Source organism: Falco cherrug, chromosome 2 (genome assembly GCF_023634085.1).
Source record: "Falco cherrug isolate bFalChe1 chromosome 2, bFalChe1.pri, whole genome shotgun sequence".
Classification (NCBI taxonomy): Eukaryota; Metazoa; Chordata; class Aves; order Falconiformes; family Falconidae; genus Falco; species Falco cherrug.
In genome coordinates, this window is record NC_073698.1 from 118,718,343 (window position 1) to 118,740,683 (window position 22,341).

At 42.1% G+C, this 22,341-nt stretch overlaps 1 protein-coding gene across 2 annotated transcripts in view; it reads left to right on the forward strand.

The window, feature by feature from the left end:
- The first annotated feature begins 458 nt into the window (after window positions 1–458).
- Window positions 459–22,341, forward strand: part of GUCA1C (guanylate cyclase activator 1C) — a 34,930-nt gene continuing 13,047 nt past the window's right edge. The window contains exon 1 of one of the 2 annotated variants that reach the window (XM_027807214.2): window positions 459–796. In XM_027807214.2, coding sequence (XP_027663015.1) covers window positions 593–796 — 204 coding nt within the window. In that variant the 5' untranslated portion in view covers window positions 459–592. Of the gene's footprint in view, window positions 797–6,459; window positions 6,728–22,341 lie in introns of those variants that run through there. The other variant, XM_005440523.3, reaches the window with a different exon arrangement.

The window sequence follows — 22,341 nt, forward strand, 5'->3', positions numbered from 1 at the left end:
TCTAAAGACACTGGCAAGTTTTTTGTGCTTAGTGTATAGCTGCTTTAATTTTTTTTCAGGTTATCCAAGTCAAATCATGCTGCGGTTTTGGCCCGTAAGGTAAGATCTGGACCACAGTTTGTATAGAAGTGATAAAAATGAAAAGTCCACTGTTACAAGGCAGCTGCACAAAACGCGCCCAAGTATTAAAATGGGACTGAAGGTTTAGTTAAAACCTTGTGAATTATTAAAATAAATGCTTAGAAACTACTCTCAAAGTCCCGGTGTGTTGCTTATTCAATATTCATCCGGTTTGCACAGCTTTAGCACTGCAGACGCCGACACCAGACGAGAATCGGCATAATCGGTCCTTGTGCCCCTACTAAGGCTTTGCAGACATGATTGTGCATAAAGATGGTAATCAGCTGATAAAACCACGGCGCACTAAAACTGGGCACCAGTAATCTTGCTAGGGTGCTATATTTACTTAGTCTATATCGGTAGCAATCTGTAAGAGGTTTAAAGTGGCTCTCAAAGGCAGAGTTGGTGTTTGAATGTTCATTCTTGGGCAGGAAGAATTTGTATGAATAAATACTGAGAAAGGTTACTTGGTATGTTTGATGCTATGGGTGCTGCCGGCTCAGCAGATGACATAAATGCTATGGAAATTCACCACTGGTACACAAAATTTATGAAGGAGTGCCCATCTGGACAACTCTGTCTGCATGAATTTAAACATGTCCTGGATCTACATGGACTTACTCCAGAAGCTAACAACTACGTTGAACAAGTATTTCACACGTTTGACATGAATAAGGTAAGAATTCATCCTTACCTTCCCGGTTTTCTTACAGCTGTATTCCTTCAGCGCCATGTCTCAGAGGGCTGGCAGTGCTGAATGTTCAGAGGTGATGGAAGTTATTCACAGGTGATTCAACAGAAAACTATGGGCAAATAAAAATGAGTGGCAGGCAAACAATTCCGAATGCTCTGTTCCCGGTACATTTGCCATTTTGAAGACTGCATACAATCATTCTAATACATGTTGAATGGTTTCTTGTCTTTGAAACCCAGATTTTTATTATTATTTACACTGTGTGTGAATATTTGGAAGTTTTATTTATATAAGTGTGCTTGGAAAACTATTTTTAAAGCAGTAAGTGTTCGGCTGGATTCATAGATACTAATGCTTTAAGACACAACATGATTCCTTCTGTTGTTGGATCCATTCCAAGCACCTTCTGTGGTTTAGTTTGGTATCAGTCAATCTCCCCTTTCCAAAGATGCATCTGTCCGGTTTTGATCCATCATCCCAATTTTAATGTCTAACATCCTAGGTCATCCCAAAGGCATCCAGCAGCTGCTAGTTGCGTTGCTGTCTTATGTTCCTCCAACTGGGTGTTTGTACAGGTTCCTTCTAGCCATGAGACCCATCCAAGAAGACTGTGCCTTGTTATTTTCCCCTTAGGACAAAATAACACTTTCTATCAAATGTTACAAAAGAAGCAGAGAGTCATTTGTAATTCCTACAAAAGTGTTTGTCCTTGACTGAAATAAGGTTTAGGCTGAACTGTCAATACTACACAAGCAAAGGCTGCTTCCAGCTAATAGAACAGATGGGCTCATCATGGTATAAAAACTTATTTTAAAAAAGAAAACAAAAACCACCATTAGTGTTCTCTACTCACACCATTGATCTCAATGAATTCAGGGATGTAATGACAAATGTCTTATTACATTACATGAATTACTTCTGTGGCGGGTTAAAACTGGTCCAAATTGTAGCCAGAACTACTCCAGACAGTTTCAATTTCCAGAAATGGCCTTTCTGTTCTTTATTATGAAATGAATTATATTTGTTTCGAAAAATGCTGAGAGTAAAAGGTACCTTTTGTGGTTTTACATCCAATTTTTAATCTCCTGTATGGTGCCCAGTAGACTAAGAATTCCCAGAGTTGGTATCTTTGTTACACCTTTTTCTTGCTATGTGTATTTCCAGCCCCACACCTGCTTCTGCTTGTGCTTTTGGTATCATGTAATTCTTTCTTACCTAATTGTCAGTTAAGATTTCCTATAAACCCAGGCTCATCGCATGCTCTTTTCTCCACACACACACACCCCCCCCCAATCAATTAGATGGTTAAATATACTGGAATTAGACCAAGTAGCATCAGCTAATTCAATAGATGTGATAATTACAGATGATGAGCAAACCTCTAGTCCATAAATATGGCACATGGCTGGCAGAAATTGTCAACTTACCGTGTTCTTTTCAATTAATAAATTGATGCACTATGTTCCCCGGTGAAGCCCTACTGGTGCTAATTTTGTTGGGTAACAGGCATGGACAGTGTCTGAGCTCATTTAAGAGCCTTTTCAGGTCAGCTTCAACGTGTACTGCAAAAAGCCCTTGACATTTCAGTGCTCTTGAAAAATATTTGGAAATATTTCCAAAATTTATTTTAGACAAATACTTTCAAAGCAGGTAGTGACTTGAGGACATTGCAGGAAGTTGAGCCTGCAGCTGCTTTTAGTTACTTTTCAAAAAAAAGGGGAACATGAAATAAATACATCCAGAAAATCAGGCTTCTGCCAAGACACTAGCATAGCAGTGCAGGACTGACCATGGGTGTGGGGAAACTGAATGTCATGACATAGCTGAGGGTGTGGAGAGGGAAGAAGAAAGTCCCCTTCAGATCACTTTGTGCCAACAGAAATGCTGAGGAGTACTCACCACTGCTGCTGAGCTTGGACTATATATTTGAAAATATCTCTTGCACTCGGTAAATGGTGCATCCAGTACAGGCAGAGGGTACAAAATAAATTAGATACAAACTTTCAGGGTGCAGTTGTTCTTTACCACCTTACCCCATTCAGCTTTCTCTCCTATTTGTAGTCTTTGTAATACTGTCTGTAATCAAACCCACATTTTCTTCGCTTGTTTATATTGCTTATAGTATTGAGAATGTGCACATAGATGCTGCCCTTTGCTTTTTATATACTTCAACTATTGCAATCCAACGTGTTACAGCTGCGAAGAATACTTTCCTATAGCTAGATTATATAAAGTACTTTTCTGTGAGGGAAAAATAATTTGCACATGTAGCTAGTCACTCTGTATGAAGACAAGCCCTTGGTGAACCTGGAACCTGTCTAAACATGGGAAAAGCTCCAAACCAGAAAGGTGGGGAGTTGTTTAGTTGGTTTTTTTTTTTTTTGTTGGTTTTCTTTTTTTTTTTTTTTTTTTCGTTTTCAGAGGGTGTCTTTTGGTTTTTTACAAGTTACTAATTGCAGGAGCCCCCTCCCGGTACAAATAGCTTAGCAGCCAGGGAGAAGCTTGCTCAAGTTATCTGATGAATATTAAGACATACTCCTTAAACCTGTCAGGTTATTCCCACATCAGAGTTTGACTGTTACTTGATCCTATCCATCAGTCTCTGCCCCCCTTCTCCTGTTTCCACGTGACTTTTTAATCAATCGTCATATTTCAACGAAATTTCAAAAAGCAGGCATTTCATCTCATTGGTTCCTAAAGTTTTCACAGAAATTGGCAGCTGGGTCACAGGGACACACGCCGAGTGGCAGCCCCGCTCATGCAGAATTCAGCTTTTTATTCCTTGTCAGGGCAGCAGCTGGCAGCTGGCAGAACACCCAGGCATGGGTTCCCTCCTGCCCCGTGAGGATGCTGGCTGGAGCTGGGGTACCAGGGGCCAGAGATTCAGGGGACAAAAGACAAAGCCTGTACAAATTTAGGCTTTCTGTTTTGCTGTTCCCAGAAGAGCTTGTTTAATTAATGTTCCATGTTAGAAAGGAAAAGATGTTTCAATGTTTCATCCGTTTGGAAGCCTTCCCCCCATTTTAATGAAATTAAGCAGCGATTTGGCCTTCAGGGCTTCATAAAATCCGCTATAAAACTGCTTATGCTAGGCTTATAACTTCATTATTTAATAATGAGCTCCTGCTAAAGATCTGATACTCATTTCCAGTTCTGCAAGATGTTGTAACAACCCTTCATCAGCTACTGTAATCTGAGGCGCAGATTTTATTGTATGTTTTCTTAATTGAGCTGTTGCAGCAATAGGCCCAGGGACAGTTATGTATGAGGCAGAACTGGAATGGCACATTTAGGGTAGTCGTATATGTGGGGCTGTACAGTCTGTACCCTTCTTCAGCTGGAAAGAATATGAAGAATATGGCAACTACTACCGGATAAAAGGCTGGCAAGTTTTTTTCATAGTCCAATCTATTTGTATCATGCAGTGTCTGGAAAGGCTTAAATGCTTAGAGAAATGGATCAAGTGAACCAGGATGTTTTACCTGAATGTTTTACTTTTTTTAATAAGGGGGGGGGGGGGGGGGGGGGGATATCTATTTTTGATGAAATAGCAACAGCATAATTTTTAATGAAATGACAAGAGTATAAAACAGTATAACTACAAGATTCAGGCACGACACAGAGCATCTAGGTAAGCTGTAGCTCAGTTTTATTTTTCTCTTGCCTCGAAGTCTTGTCGTGAGAGCCTCACTGAAAAGCCTGCGGCAAACCGGACCGGGACCTCTCAAGCCACAGGGCAGGACTTCAGAAGCTTCCCCTCTGGGATTCACACCACGCCTGCTTACTTTAATAGGATGCACATATTTATCTGTTGCAACTTATGTTTCCAGTGAGGCCATTCTATGGGCCCTCAGGCTGGCTCAGGGAGCCAGCTTACTTACAGGAGAAGAAGAAGGAGCTGTTGGCGTAGCAGCTGGCCAAGAGTAATGCTTTGGGGGGCTTTAGGGCTTGGCATCGGCTTCCTCAGCAACGTATCCTCATGCGGTTCTTGATCATTCTGACTGTATCAGCACTTCTCTAACAAGAGCATGACTTGTACATGACGTAGTACAGTCAAAATGCATTCGTCTTCTGGGTTCTGCTCTCCATACAGAAATCCAGCTTGGGACTCCTTTCCATGCTTAGCAGAGCCAAAGGATCTTATTTCAAGATGAGTCAGCTCTTCACAAGTCAGATGAAACCCACTACACCACCCTCCCTTACACTTCAGTGGAATAACTGGTTTGGTCAGCAGAAACTATTTAACTCTTTCTTAACAGAATAAGCAGATGCTTTTTACTGGTTTCGAAAGAAACTACACATGATACAAGGTTCTGAAGTGCCATAACATTTAGACATGCAAGAAATCATTATCGTTCAGACTGTCCTGCCCTCTGCAGTGCAATTATATTTCAAAGTTGAAAATTGCAAAGTTAGTTGGGGGGGGGAGGGTTGTTTGTTGTTTTTTTTCCCTGAGGTCTATACGTTATTTTTCTTCTGTTAGAGGGTAAGATTTTGTCTACTGTCATGATGGTTAAAATCACTGCCAGGTCTTTGACATGACTGGATGAGGAAAAGAATTTGGGATTTAATCTCTTGCAGCACATATTTGGCATTTAGGAAGTGAGATTCCAAGCAAACACCACACTTTGGTGTGCTGCGAGTGTCTCCCTCGACCTGAAATTGCTGAAGGTGCCTCTGCCAGCTTCCAGTTTCTGTGATACTGAAAGTGCCGGGCTTTAAATATTCAAATTTCTCCCACTGTATTATCTGAAAACCCATCACTAAGACTGTGTGAACAGCACGTGTGTTAAGTGGATTATGCAAATAATGCAATATGATTACTGCTTAGTGCCTCCCCACGCTCTTACTGTTTCAGAATTATATACATAAGGACATGTTCCTAGTTCTTTTTACCTTAAGATTAGACAAAAAGTATTTATCACATGCTTGGTTTAGATGGGATGTTAAGTCAAATTCAGAGTCTGCACTTTTAATTGGAGAGTCACAAAGAGTCTGCCTTCAGTTAAAAAGTCCCCTTCCTGATTTTCTGATTTATATGCTTTCTTCAAGTTCTGCTGTGTGAATTTCACCAGGTTTTGTATTTAAATAACCTGATGTTTCCTGTGAGAGGAATCATTTATCAGAACATTTTTTTTCAATGCTAACGTTATGATGCTGTCTGGTCTGTTTATGTATCTTCCTTCAGCTGGAAGAATGCACACCAGCGTCACCATATGCGCCATTAGTATCTCGCAGGATTTACGATTCTCCTCGTTTCCCAAGGTGCTGAATGCAAAGCCCTCCAAACAAAGCACAGCAACACCATTTCATAGTTTGGGACGCACACAAAGTCACCTTAGCCAGTGCATTTTTAGTGCGAGGCACTGTAAGTTTAGGAAGAGTCCCAGGGCTGCGAACCTGACCAAGGATCTTGCCCAAAACGAGCACAAATGCCACGTTTTGTTTTCAAGTGAGCCATGGCAGAGGCATGTTGAGCCCTGGGAACACAACAAGGTTGCCCTGGCCAGGGGGAAGGATCCACCACCTATTGACAAGCCTGCTTGCGTTCAAATAGGTCACGAGCACCATCCCATGGAGTTTCTATTTTCACCTAATCCAGATCCACATGGATCTTTAAGAGGTTTACAACAGTTTCATAGCTCCCAGTTTGTGGTTCACTTCTTGCTGGAGGTGAGCCAGGGAACGCGGGAGCACCAGAGAGCAAGGGTGGACGGTGCGATGGGAGCAGGGGAATCAGCTGATGATTTTGCTGCAACAGAAAACAGCCAGTGGTACAGGAAATTTATGGACCACTGTCCCTCCGGGCAACTTAGTCTCTACGAGTTTAAGACGATACTGGGTTTACATGGTATGAACCCTCAGGCAAACACATATATTGAGCGGGTGTTTCACACCTTTGATAAGAATCAGGTAAGAAATTTTCTTCTATTTTCATCCTGAAATGTATCTGTTAGCATGGACAGTAGAGGACTTTGGCCTAGTGATATCACATAAGAAGCAGTAGGTAACTGGGAACTGTTTTTTTCCCCTCATTAATTTCCAGCAGCTTTACCTAAACTGAGAAAAACAGATTTACTGAGTCACTTACAATGTCATTTAGGTTGTTTAAGAGAAGGGCTCTTCAAAACCTACTAAACACGTTTGATTCTTTGTAGGTGGGCCTGGATAAGAGCCTTAAACCCCTTATATTCCTGCCTTTCACTACTGGAAGATTGTGTGAATATTTTTATCCTCGCTCTCTTTTTTAGAAATTAGTTTCCCCACCATTTCCAAAGCAAAGTCTGTTCAAATCTATTGAGCTGCATTTTTTTTATAGTTACAATGAATCTATTTTTTTTTTTTATTTTATTAATACAATTTTTATTCTTGTTTGGAAAGTTTGTAAAAGAGTAATATAGCTGTTTCACTTCCCTACCCTCCTCTTAAAGAAAGCAACTTTTAAAGCTGAGCAGTAAAAGGAAGGTAGACTTGATTTATTGTATAGATCAGAAATCTGAAGACTGTTGCTTCCAAAAGACAAATGGAAAGAATCAAGAAATGCAGCAGAAAAAGTACAGTCAAAACCCAGGAAGAGCCAGGAATAAGGTAAATTAGATATCAGCTTTCCAGAAGAGGGAAGAAGTAAGTGAAATATAAAAATGAAAAGTAAAAAAAAATCCACCCAAATTTCAGCACAAGTATAAAGGGTTGGAAAAAAAATGTTCAAAGAGTGGAAGGAGGAAATAGCGTTTCATCCCTTCTTGGTGCACTAATTGAAACCCTGGCGGAACTGAAATGCAAGCTGCGCAGGGACAAGCGTTGAAAAGGCAGCTAACATCTTAGCGAGAGATTCCTTCTCCGTCCGAAATGGGGCCGATACTTGGACAAAACCAACATGCGGGAATAAGCGCGGTCACTTGCTCAGCTGCAGGAAGAGGGAGAAGAGGCTGGCCATGGTCCCTGCCAGATCCAGCCCCTCGCGGTGGCCCTCCGCAGGGGCTGCCTCTCTGCTGGCCCAGAGAAGCACCTGGACAGGGATCACCAGGTGTAAATATTGCCGTGCAATTCAGCAACTGCAACACACCCCTGCCTGGCCCGCCAGAGCCCTAGGAGATGCACATTGCTCAGTGTCTGCTGGCTTTGGGAAAGACTTCAGGCGCCAAGAAGGAGAACATCTCCAACCAAAATAGCGGTACCTAATTAGAGAAGACAGCCTCCCCTTTTAATTAAATGTTTACTGCTGCCTCTCTCTATTGGCTTGGCTTTCCCCTCTCCAAAATGCTTTACTCAGTGGATTTTACTGCTGGGGTGGCGGGGAGGGGAAGGGAAGGATGCTTTCATATCCAAAGTTCTTCCAAATAGCTGCGCTGCGTAGGCAGATAAAAAGAGGAAGCTAGGATTTAGAGTTGTTTAAGGATCTATATGTAACATTATTAACTGGAAAAATCCAATTTGTTTAAGCTGAAATCCTTCATGAAAACAGCTTGTGGCATCAAAATGTCATTGGCGTGGGGGTTCATTCAGAGATGCTATCCTTAACACAAAACCTCTGGGGACTTTTGTAACAATTTATTAACTTAAATTATTTTCAATAAATCTAAACCCCCTTCCTCCCCAGACTACCAGCATGCAAAAGTTTAGGGATTTCTTTCCTTTTTATTTCTCCCCGTTGGAGCCAGGGTTATTTCAGTGGCCACTCAGATTTTCCCTGGGTGAGAGGACTCCTTCACTTCGTTTCTAATAAGACCACTTAAAAATAACACTTTAACAGTCCTTACGCTGCCTCTCCATCCTTACGCAGCTGTTGTTAGCCCCACTGCACTTCCCCGATGCCCACAAAGCAAGGAGCAGCCCCAGCGCTTGCCAGCCCCGAGTGCAGGAGAATCAGTGAGTTGTGCAATAGCTACAAAAAGGAAGGATTCCTGACTTCTTCTCCTGACAGGGGCTACATCTCTTTGGCAATAGAGACCTTGATGAAAATAACACCTTCCAGAGCGGGGCCTCATTGTGTTAAGTATTTAACCCAAAACAGAAACCATAAAGTATCTCAGAGCGCTTCCCACAATCGTTAAAATGAAAACAACCGCGCTACAAATGGCTCTGTGGGAAGGATAAGGCTTATTTCATTATGCACGGTCTGCTGGTTATTCACAGATACCGGTGCGCTGTAGCATGTGTGGCTAACAACACCCACAAAATCGCGTCTGTAAATGGTTGGTTTAATGACCAAAAAAAAAAAAAATTAAAAAAAAAAACAAAAAACAAAAAGCCTAGGCTAGACTGTGCACAACTGCGATAAGCGCAATTGCTTATCTTGTCGCCAGGGCACGTATCACTCTGCTACACTCATAATCTCCATGTCAGGAATAATGAAGCAGTAGTACAAAAAGGAATGAACAAGACATAATGGGCCTCTATAGATGGATTTTGAAATGGTCACTGCCCTTCTGTTTTGGTTTTAAATCCACACGCAAACCCAAGGAGTTCATTGTTTGCAGAAATACAGCAGCAGGCATGCAAGGAATGTGACAGTGAACTAACAAAGTTGTGCCAGTGCTTGATCAGTGTTTTCAATGACAGAATAATTAAGCAATCGTGTGCATATTCCCACACATTTTGCTGTCTATGCATGGTTAAAATGCCATGGAAAGTAGCGATAACCTCTCTTTTCCTCATCCCCATGACTGATTTAGCAAGAATTTGGTAAATCCTCTCCTCTCAGGCAAAGATTAGAGGTCGTTCCTACTAGAAACTTGCCTTATCGGGGCAAAAGCCTTCTGGTTAATGAAGGAGAGGGAAACAATCCTTAAAAGCAGGGTATATTCTGATAAAGATACAGGAGAAGGAAAGGCTAGTTTGGTCCTCCTCCTTGTGACATGCATAGGAAAGCAGCACTGAGCAGATGAACACGCTTCAAATATTTAGAAAAATGTAGGGTGGGCTGTAGGGAGAAGATGGTGACGCTTGGGACCTTGAAAAAAAATACAAAAAAAATAAGGACCTCATGAGGTAAATTTTCTGACCAGGATAGGCTGTTGCAGCTCTGCCTAGAGGTTAAGCTCCTCTTTCTACAATTGCGTAATTTGTCCAGATGACTCTCTCATTTGGGCAGCCTCGGTAGTCCCTCTGCAAATACGTCACCCAGCTCTGCCTGGGCTGGAAAGGATGTGGGAATGCCCCAGTGGTGCTTTCTCTGGTCCTGCCCCACAGCTCAGCACTGGCAGGATCCGGCATCTGGCAGCAGTGGAACACAGGGAAGAAAGGGGATGGAAGAAGAGAACAATGGGGCAATGTCCAGAAGCATGAGCTGAGTAACCCAGGAGGCAAAAATGGCATTTTTCAGAGCAAACAGCAGGTAGAAATTACCAAGGAAGGAAAAAGGGAGTGGGGCTGGAGTGAGCCAGAGTGGATTCAAAAATCAAGAGGAAAAGGCAAAAAAGTTAGCTAGCAAAGATGACACCAATTTAGATAAAAATCTGCAGATGCGCTTTTTATGCAAATACATTTACAAGTTGGCATTTGCCACTTCAGGCACCAGCAGTTGTCTTTTTCTTGTCTTAAGCATTCAGCTGAATCTATCAGAGTGGAAAGATGCCTGTGACCTCCTTGTTTCACAACACAGGGATTTAGTATCCGCTGCCTACAGCCACGTTACTGCTGCTTTCACAATGCCCACGGGAAAGGGGATGTCATGTTTATTATTTTACTTTTCTGTCATTTTTCGTATCAAGGTAATTCCCGATCACCCTGCTGTGAAGTCGGTTTGTTTTTGTTTTGGTTTGTTTGGGGTTTTTTTTGTTCGGGTTTTTTTTTTTTAAAAGGAGCAATCTCTATTTTTTAATTCTGTCAAAAGACTCCCTTTTTTCACTTGTAAAGAAATCTAAATTACATCATCTCTTCTAAAACTGATGAGATTTTATACCATTTTCACAGCAGGACTAATTAATCTGGGGTTTTTTTCTCCTGTTTCCCTATGGAGACAGTTTTGCTTTACCTGCAGTGTGCATTCTCTATGTGCCCCATGTTCTTGCATTTTAGCAACAGTTTGTCCTTGAACCAGTAATCGTCATTGTTACGGGACTGTCATGTCCAGAGCAAATACACAGTCCCACTGTTGCCCGTTTGTAGCTTTTTCTTAATCCCCAGAATATTGTACAGGCTCCAGAAAACTTCTTGCTTAATGTAGATCTCAATAGATGCTGTAATTTTATCTTCATCTTTTAGCATCAGTTTGCTACAACTTGGAATTGCATCACTGGGATTCCTATAGATAAACTAGGCTCTATACCCATTGTGTCAGTGCTCTTTGAAATGGCTTTGCTAGATTAATTCCTTCAGCTCCACATTGTTATGCATTTTTCTATTCTTATTTATAAAATTAGAATTTCTCCATTGCCATCAGCTTCTGGAACAGGCGATCTCTATAGAATTTCTACTGCCTTAGCACACGCTTTGTGAGTTTATTAAGCATGTCAAACTATGCAACGGTAAATATTAGCCTTTTTTTGCCCCATGAAACCTGCCTTGCTTTTTCTGTCAGGTGTAATATCAGCTATTATATATTGTTCCAGTCCCCTACTAGGGGTGAGGGATGCTATGAGACTCAACTATAAATCAGATCACTTATTCCCCAGGCATTTTTGCTGTCGTTTACAGGTATCTTGCTTATTGCTATTAAACTAATGGGATCCTGAAAACAGGGAATAATTTAAAATCATTCCAAGTTTAATTTAACATTCTTTTGTAAGTTTTTTACCAGAATGTACAAAATCTGACTAAAATCTGACTTCTAAGGCCTCATCTTGAAGTCACTGCAGCAGTGTCTCTCATGTGACTCCGTCACCATGGGTACATTTCCCAAAAACTTGCTGTCTGGAAGCAAATAGCTTGCATAGAGGAAGTGTGTGGGTTTTCAGGGGGAGAAAATGGGAGGGAGAGCAAAGGGATCAGTAGATGTGAGCAATTCCCAAGCTCCCTACGCCTAAGTGGGATCCTGTGAACAGTGTTTGCAGAAGGTCATGTGAAGAGATGCGAGAGCTGTCATTGTCCAAGTGGAAGAGATGAAAGATTTAAAGTGCAGTATTTGTCTGAGTTCTGGTCATGAGCAAGAATCTGAACCTGAGAGATATAAATGTGAATAGAAAAAAGAGAGGTTTTCTGCATAATAACATGCACGCCAAAGAATCATTGCCAGGTGATGGCCCTGCCCCAGAGATGCCCTGTTATTACAGCAAATTTATAAGAGAAAGCCCATCTGGGGAGCTTTCTGCATGAATTGCAAGAAACTCCTGGGTCTGCGAGGGCTGGATCCACAGCCCTTGTTAACAATGTTTATGCACATTAAATGAGTGTTTGATATCTCTGATCTGAACCAGGTAAACCTTCTTTCCTTTATTTGTTTTATCTCATACTATTGTTTTCTTTGCGAGTTGCAGCCTCTTCTTTGCCTGCTTCTGTGAACAGGGTTGTTGTTACGGTGCACGAGGGGTGAAGAAGTGGGACTGGGCTTTGAGGGCTTTGAGTAGCGCTCTTGTTAGTACTTTCCAGCGGCACTTGAAAACCTCAAGAAACAATTCTGAAAATGAGATGTCATTTGCAGTTCAGTGGTTATTCTTTCATCCTTTGCTTATCCTGTACTTGTATATATGCATATGAAAATATTGGTGTGCTCAAATACAACGTTAGTACTTTTTACCAAAATGCTAGAAGAGGGGAAAATATGGTCTGCACTTAACCAATGATGAAATGCAGCAGAGAGAAACAGATTTGCACAAAGTACTGTATTGAACCTGCAGCAGAGGGGAAAAGGTAACCCAGGTGAGGAGTGCACACACAGTGCCCGAGTTACAAGACCAAACAGACTACCCAATGAAAAGGTCAAGCAGCTTCTCCAGCCTGTATTTCTAATTTACCCTCCCTGCTGCTGCAAGAACTGCTTGTGATGGCAATCAGCTCTGCATAATGTAGCTGGCTCCCAGACAGACAATATATATTTTCCTTAGGTGTACAGACCAAGCCAAAGCCATGGCCATCTGGTACTTGTGCATAGCACCTTTCAGGAGGTGTAGAAGACCTTAGACCATGTGGTTGTGGAGGTAATGGGCAATAGGCATCAGGGGATCTAACAGCTGGCAGGCAAGTGCGGGCTGTTTTCCAGGTCTGCCTTGGGCACTGCCTCGTGCTGTAAGGTCCTGGAGCGTGCCACCCTGAGCCCTCCACTCACAGCAACGCTGGAGTGTCCCAGGGCACTGCTTGTCAGCACAGAACTGTGCAACCTTCAGATCTGTGAGACCGTCAGCCTTCGGATTAACGCGAAAGTGAGGAGAGTGGAACAAAAGCAGGTTTCAGAAGGAGCATTTGCTCACCTTCCGTTGCTGTGGCGGTGGCTAAACACACTTAAAAGAAAATGGGAACCCTCTACTAACCGTTGCTTCTCTATCTGGTGTTTCAGACTTGCGTCACCCTGCTCTGCAGGCTGTCACCGCTGTCACGTATGAAGTGGTCAAGCTGCCAGATAGCAAAGCAACTTTTCCCTTAAGAAGCAGTGTGCAGATGCTGGGGGGGACTTAAAGCATGTGTTGTAAACACAGAGGGACAGTATGTATAGTGTGGAGGACAGAGAGGCAGGAGGAGCTGCACCAGGATGGTCAGCTGGAGAACATGCTTTCCTTTCAGCATGGCTTTCAGGATCACCATCCTGAAAGATCTCAGCTGCTTCATCTGTGTGACTGAACTCCCACTTTCAACAGGAACCTCCTTGCTGCATCTTTCTGAACTTCACCTTATCATTGTCTACATCCTCATCTTCCTCAGGTGAACAAAGATCAATCAAGGCTAAAGGATGGTAAAACAGGGTAATGACCAGGAATCCAGTCTTGCAGAAAAAAGGCTTCATCGCCCATAGTATTGCGAACCATCACACCTTTCCGGAACACATCCTTGGGGGGACAGCAGGGTATGGCTCTATAGTCAATACAAGAGGAAGCCTTTCTCCCTCCTGTCTTCTCCCCCGTCTATTTTATAATACCCGAGGCCCCAGAGGGCAGACCAACGAGGGGTGCCCTGCTTGGTTACAGCAAACTGGGCAGCTTGGAACAGCAGTCCCTCCACAACAGAAGGCCACGTGCATCCAGCACCAGCACCCCACCACCTGCCAAATGGGGCTGGGCCACTCAAGTAGAGAAAACCTACGCATTTGCCAGACTTCACAGCTAAGGACTTCTCCAGATGCATGGCCATTGACAGAGATTGTGATCCTTGAATGCCTCTTGGAGGGTCTTAGCATAGCAGCTCTTCCAGTCCTTATAGATATCCTTTTCTCCCATTTGTTTCATACCTAGGTTTGCTGAAAATTTCAGCTCTCTATGGAATGTGGAGTTGAGCTGTGACTACAGCAAGGACATCCCAACCTGTAGATTAGCTTCCAAGCTGAAAGAAAAACGAGGCAAAAACAACTCAGAAAAACAAAGTAGAGGAATGGGTATTAACCAACGCAGCAGCTAGCAATCAAGCTAGACGGCAGCAAAGGTCAGAAAGCCATGCTGCTCACCAGCTCTGAGCACTTCCAAAGGATGTCAGGTATTGAGAGGATCAGCCTTGCTGGGGAAGGATGTCAGGCAAACGGAACTAAATCCGGCATATTTGAGACCAGCAGAGATGTATATTCAGAACAGAAACGGAAAGGTACAATTTAACATGTAAGATTTGTATCCTGAGCCCACGACAACTTCTCACAGAGTTTTAAAGATTTGTTGTATTTTAATCTCTATTCAGTATAACGATTGCATTTCTGTCACCATGCAGCCTCTGTTTCTTTCCTTAACGTTGTTAGCAGCACTCTGTTTTCCTAAGTTTAATTATGGGGTTTTTTCTTTATTACCAAGACTAACGACCACTATTTTTAAGATATACTTTTAGAAATAACAAGCATCAATCAAACACTTTTAAAGTACAGGGCTATGGCGCTTTTTATGTGGTTGCGGTGGGCATACAGTGGCAACAGACCAGCCCCTCAGGGCAGGAGAAAGGAAGGTTGTATGGTATTGATGAGGCAAAACAATAGGATTTCCTTATTCCACACGCTCACTTTTTGTCTTATACCCTTTCTAGAGCTTTTTTTCTCACTGGGGTTTTTGGCAGTAATGTAGGCTTTGGTCACAGAAAGCACTTTTAGTTAAGTACAGCTGTGTGAGGAGCGGTCAGTGGCTGGCTGGCTGGGAGTATCAAACTGTGGGCTCTGAAATGGCAGCTGCCACTGTACAAATAAGGGGTCATTATCCTTCCATGACATTATGTAGAACATCTAAGCACTGTGCAGCATTAAACATGTGATTTCATCTCCACGCCACAGAATTTAATGGATGCAAGCGCTTGCATGCATAACACAGGAATAATTTGGCCATTTGAGTTGTTCCTTGCGTTCAGTTTCCTTCAGTACTATAGCATCTTCTCAGGTTTGTAGATCAACATTTTATTTCCTTTGCTGTTGTATTCTTGTCTGGTTGTTGTTTTCTAATAATGGGGCCATTATCCCAGTGAGTGGTGAAGTATACAAAATGTCCTGACAGAAATTATTTCCTTTCTCTCAATAGTACCCTTTATATAGAAGTGCTGTTTAGCTAGACAGCTAGCAAATGTGAACATTCTCCCATGCTTTCCCCAGCTGACTTATATAGAAATATGACCTGTTTCTTTAACTTGTCTAACTCTTTGTGGCCAGAAAATACTATGATTTAATACTGGGGCTTTTACAGCTTAAAATTGTCATGACTTCTATTGCTAAAGCTTATACAGAAAAGCATGTAGTTGGGGGACTGGTTTACAGTTGATCTAAATCTGAAGAAACTCATTCTGGAAAACTTAAGTCATTTAAAAAGATCTTCTACTCTCAGCATAAAATATATTATTCTTATGTAGACTTCTGTTTTCTCACAAATAGGAATCTGCTCAGAAAGCTGTGCTAAAGTGTTAGGCCTGAGATTAATCTGCAATTCTGACTATAGCAGCCTAATGCTCCTTGAGTTAAGTTGGGGTCATCCATGCTTGGAGGTATTCTATCATCAAATAAGATGATAAAACACTCTTAAAACGTGTGTAGACTTTCTCCTCTGTTTCATGCATGCCCAGGTTGAAACCTCTAGGAGGTAAAGTGTGGAATATTAATCTCGTAAAATGCCAGTGGGTCTTGGGGCAAGGGTGTAATTACAGTTGTGAAATTGTATTTCATCTCCTTGTTGCCTTGCTGCTTCCAGCTGAAGACTGTTACAGACACCCTTCCACTTAGGATTATAGACATCTTCTTCTCCCTAGTATTTCCACGTTAAAGAAAACAACTTGCCACTAAACTGGAAACAGTAAAAAGGGAATTAAGGCAGTGTGGTAGGGTTTTTTGACAATTTGTGATAGACTGAAAGCCTAGTCAAATCTTGTTTCATTCAAGTCATCCATACAAATACCAACAGGAATTCAGTTGCAAGCCAAACCTTATAATTCCCTGGATTTCTTTAGGTTGGAGATAATAGAATAGTTCAGCCCCCCACTCATGGAAATGGTCAGTAGATGTATGAGGGGGGCAGGGGGCACAACTTCACAGCATAATTCAGTGTCATGGAGCGAATGAGGTTACCTCTGGTCTTGGCAGCAGGCAGATCATGTAAGCTCGGAGCATTGCACTAGCTTACTGTGCCAAAGAGGCGATGCTGCTGTGGCTGTATGGCTGCATGGACTCAGCTCCTGTGCATGTCTCTGCGCAGCAGAGCACCGTACTGCACAGGATGCACGCCTCCGGCTCAGCAGTCTGCGCCTGCTCCAAGCGTAAACGCTGTTCCCAGTCACTGCCCGCTTCTACTGGGGATTAGTGACACAGGCTATGTCCTAAAAGCTTTCTTCTCAGGAACATACCAAATCACAGAATCCCAGACCGGTTGAGGTTCAAGGGACCTCTGGAGACCACCCAGTCCAACCCCTGCTAGAGCAGGGTCTCCCAGAGCAGGTTGCACGGGATCGCACCCAGGTGGGTTTGAATATCTCCGGAGAAGGAGACCCCACAGCCTCCCTGGGCAGCCTGTCCCGGGGCTCCATCACCCTCAAGGTAAAGAAGTTCTTCCTCATATTCAGAAGGAACCCCCTGTGCTGCAGTGTGTGCCCATCGCCCCGTGTCCTGTCCCTGGGCACCGCTGAAAGGAGCCCGGCCCCGTCCTCTTGGCACCCGCCCTTAAGGTGTCTGTAGACACTGGAAAGGTCCCCTCTCAGCCTTCTCCTCTCCAGGCTGAGCAGCCCCAGCTCCCTCAGCCTGTCCCCATCAGGGAGATGCTCCATCTCCTCATCATCTTCACAGCATCTGCCCACCCTTCTCCAGCAGTTCCCTGTCTCCCTTGAACTGGGGAGCCCAGCACTGGGCCCAGCACTCATGCTAACCATCTCTGGTGTGTCTCTTGTCCAGACCGCCAGCTATTTCATAATTAAATGACCTTATGCCAAGTATGCAGATATCTTTAATTCTTCCATGTTTCTCAAAAACGAGAATTCTATGTCAAGACTTTTCATCCCTTCCTTGACTGCTGTGGGATGGTTTGCTAATAATTAAATAAACAAACAAACCAACCAACCAATTTGCTAGTGGAGTTTGAAAGCTGTTCCTCATCACTCCTAGCTCCAGTGAAAAATAAAGATGCTGAATGTTCAGAACTGTAATTGCCGAGCTAAGTTTCCTTGAGATTATCACAAGGAGTGCAGGAGGTAGCGTTTAGGCAAACGTTTTACTCATGATTCACACATTAATATCACAAGCATTATTTATACAATGGCACTGGCAGTATAATAAGTGGTGGGTTTATCTTTTGCCACAGCTTTCCAAAGAAAATCTTAAAAAAGAATGTTGTGATTATTAAAATACAAGTGCAACAGAGTTCATTTCTTGAAAGTTTCTCTTTATTAGGTCATTTTAGGGAAAAATTATCTCGGTCTTCTTCACCCTTCAGCTGTTTGCAATACAAAAATGAAAAAGCTGCAACCACATACAAGCAAGCTGAATTCCTCCTGCTTTTTTTATTCCTTCTGCATCTCAGTCCATGCATAACTGTCATGCAGTCCTAGTTTGTGCAGCCTACTGATGAATTTTAGAAACAGTTATGTTTACTAAAATACTTCAGTAGTTGCCAAGTATACTGATGTATATTTAAGTTTTTTGTGATAATATGTATCCTATTTCAGAGAGATTATATCCTTCAAAATTAGGTTACTCTGATGTTAAAGGAGAGAGCATATCTAGAAAAATAATGTCTGGTGTATCCATAATATACTGGAATTGTTAGTTGCGCTTAAACAGAACTAAGGAAACATTCCACAGTTGGCACTGCTACTATTTAACACTTATTCTAAAAAATCTTTCTTTATATTGGAAACCCAGACCATCATCATCCACTTCCACCGGCTTGCAGATAGGTTTTGCCACCACTAAAAATAAAAATTTCACACTGTACGAACTGATTGATTGATCGTGTTCTTATGGCCTGTGAAGGCAAAATTTGCAGAGCCATTTACCACGTGAAGCAATGCACCAAAAGCGGGATGCTGCTGTTCTCATTCTCTTATTGCTCATTTTGGCATTAATTGAAACTAGCTCCAGGAATAAGGGTCTGTTGCTTTGTAAGAAAATTGGATTTTAAAAGGTAGGATATACTGTGAAGGATGAAGAAGATTAATAGGTATGTGGCATTGAAGGAAAATTATGCAAGTTCAAGGATTTTCTGTTAACATTTCATAAAGCACCGGCTAGTCCTCAACACAGAACAGCATTTTCTGCTACATTTCTTAGGCAGAGATAAATTTGGTAGATGCGGAAGAATGGACACTCCACAGCAAAGACTTGAAGAAGTCTGTAGATAAAGAGCTACCAGCTAATGTAAATCTTCACCTTTCCAGTTTGTGTTTTTTCATTTAAAATTTAAAGTAGTTCTGTGATAAACTGGGGATCCTCTGACATCATTGCGCCGCTCAGAACTATAAAAAGATTTTAAAAGGAATCCATTTTTAAATTTAAAGAAGTTAAAACAGGCTGTTTAACATAGAACAGCAAATAAATGCAAAAATGTGTTACTGAATAGAACCTTGTTGTGTGATGAAATGACTTTGTAGCAATGTGAACTATATCTCAAGCCACATTTTTTTTTTCTCCTGAAGAATAAGTTTCACTTCACTCCTCACATTTTGCACTGTGCTGACAAGTGTTAGGAGGCAGACCACTCTTCCTTTTTTCCTTATCCTAGCTCCTTCCCCACTGTCCTGCTGGGTCTTTATAGTTCCAATTTTCAGGCAGACTCTTCATCACCTGTGTCCTGGCTATAAATAGATGCTATCCTCTCTGGCTGTAGGGACACGAATGGGATTAGCCAAGTCTATCCTCTCAGGTATTGTAGTAGAAGGAATGCAAATCATCTGGCCATGAAATTCTCTGTGAAAGCAGTGATTGCACCTCATATTCCAAGAAAAGCATGCAGGTGCTCACAGAAAGATGTGCTATTTTTCAGCAATATTTTGATGATTAATGGAACTCACTCTTCATTTGTCTTTCAGTTGTTTCCTCCCTCCAGTTTTTCCCCCTTCTTAAGAACTGTGAGAGACAGAGGATTATTATTGTCATCAATATGAGGCAAATAGTTGCCAGAGATTCTACTGGAGACATTATTTAATCAAAGACAAGCATGGTCCAGCTAGGCAACGATTACCTAGCACTGCGTGATGGCTGCCTTCCATGTTCTTGTGGAGGCTCTTAAAAGATGAAATAAAATGACTGCTAGTCAGCAACGCTTCAAACACTACCTGGAACCTAAATATTAAGGGGTTTCACATCTTGTGGCATTAATTATAATGGCTCAAGGTATCTTTGCTAACTCCGTTTTGTTGGAAAACTTGATCTTCAGTTGGGCTTCCTTTCTCAGGTTGCCTTGTTCCAATGTGTCCTCAGGAGCAGGAATCGCTGCTGTGGTAGGAATTGCCAGGCTGCCCAAGGAGCTGCCTAGACTGTGCATCCTTACACGTTTGCAGGCGTTACCAATGCTGACGCAACAGAATTGGGTGCAATAGTTAATAGTTATCCAAAGCAGGGTGACAGAGGATGATAATTACAGAAATATTTCCCCAAACTCTCCTAACCAATTTTCCTCTTTTGTATCCTGAATATTCCAATAGTTGTGCAAATGCAAGTTCAGCTGTACACACAATGTTAGGGATGTCTTCAGGCTGAAATGGCTCTCTGGGCAGGTACACTTTTCTTAGCTTACTCTAACAAGTCAGCTTAACCAAGGCAGTAAACTCAGAAAAACTGATTTTCTTTTCATGATAGTCATAGCTATTACATTGTAGAGTCAGCAATAAAAGCCTGTGTGTCAAAAAATAAATCAGCTTCCAAACAAGGGCTAGAAGAAAAGAAGAATCAAGATATCTCTTAGCCAGAAAGAATTCTCTCAGACCTACAGCTCTTACTTCCTGAAATATTTGGGCTTTTTGGAGCTGACACGTACATGTACATATCTGCTTCCCATTAGTTTTGGACACAATCCAACAAAAGCAACAAGAACAAGAAAGCCTAAACATTTGTTTCTCCTTAATCTGGAGTAATGTTGCATAAAACTATCTCAAATGTAAAGTAACTAGTCTGATTACTGTAAATAAAGAGGAGGTTAAATAATGCCTTGCTGGGTTCAAAGCAGTGTAGTTACATCATGCTTAAGCATGCTTAAGTGATTTTGAAAGGTACTGTACCCTTATAAAAAATTCCATGGAATAGAAACTATGTTCTATTAATATTTTACCTGGTTCCATTAAATACTACTCTGTTTATTTATAGACTTTCTTAAAGAATGTCTTTGTTCTACTTTTTACCTGCTTCCAGAATTTTTTTACATCCAATTTTATAGATTGATTCCAAAAGGGAATCTATTAACTTGTCAGGACCTCCCACAATTATTGGTGTAATTTCACAATCTTAATTTTGTTTTCCAGTGGTTCAGCACAGGACTTACTGCTGTAATATTACTAACATGCTGCAATAATGTGTCATTGCCAGCTAAAAGCCTAAATTAACATTATCAGTAAAATCATCACTTGCTTAACATCAGCACCATCAAATCCTTGACTATGGGATTTGATGGCACGAGTTATGATCTAGAAGTTTTACACCAGAGATAATTCCCCAGCAGTGGCACAGTACCATCAAGTGCGGAAGGCCGAATCTGTAATGGGATGTTACAATGAGTTCTGTCTCAGATTTCTATCACAGCATTGCACAGGTCAGTGGCTGATGTATTTTTTGCATTTCATAAAAGTTAATCTGGATGCCCAAGAAATTTTCTCTTTATAAACAAAACTTCAAAACATTCATGTAGGCAAGTGCTATTAAGCAGTAACCCCGCTGAATTTCCCTCGCGTTGCAGTCTGGATGCTCGGCGGGGTCGGGTGAAGCTATGCGGTGGGGCGGTGGGACAGTGCACACTGCGGGCTGCCCCCACCTCACTGCAGAGCCCCCGCCGCCCCCACGGTCACCGCCTGTCCAGACTCGCTGCTGCGTCACGGAGACCTGCCGTGCTTGGGCAGCAGGTCCAGCACACTGCAGAGCGTGCCAGGCCCAAAGGCAGGATTTGTGCACGGTGCAGGTGCCTCGGCAGCGGGCTGTCCGGAGCCCGCTTTCACACCGGGACCCAGCAGCCCAAAGCCGGGGGTTGGGAGAGCCCAGCCCGGTCCTGCAGCAAGCTGCGGTGCCAGGGTGCAGAAGAGACCTAAAGAAAATGAATCACTGCATTGGATACAGAGAAACCAGCAGGGAAAAGTCCCAACGATAAAAGTTAAGCACTTAGAGGTTTGATCAAGTGATTCTTTGGCTTAACGTTTTTTTTCATTTTTTCCATGTTTTTTTTTTAATTTAACACTGATTAAGTTTGTAGCACATACATTTTTACTGAATGTCCTGCAGAAGCAAATGTAGCAAAACTCAACGTGTGTCAGTACAGAAAGGGAGGAATACGAAAAAATGATGAAGTTTAATTTTATTTCAAAACAATCTTCATTGTCTGCACAGTCTCCCTTTGAGTTGTGCTGCCTGAGCTCCTACACTCCCTGGCTGTTTTTAGAACAAAAGAAAGGGTTTAGGCTTGTTTCCTCTGCAGTTACTCAGAGACCGATATTGCACATCAAACTGAAGCAACTACACTTTCCTAACGACACCTGTAGGGCTGTTTGAAATTTTCATTTAGGTGTAAACAAATTAGCATGTACTCTGCAGCTTTCACTGAGCTTAAAAAGCACTTGGAGCGTATTACCACCATCACCAGCTAACGCTGTAATTTCGTCACATTATGTGAATAGCCAAGATTAACTCTGTACAATTAATCATAATTACTTTTAAATACTACTTGTTATATTATGATAAAGGGGAAAGTAATTTTAATGAGAAGCAGTTCAAGAATCTGCCTCACTTACTTAAAGAAATTTTAACTAGTTTTTTAAAGTTCAAATGTCTTTTTTTTCTATGTATTTCCTTATTAATTATA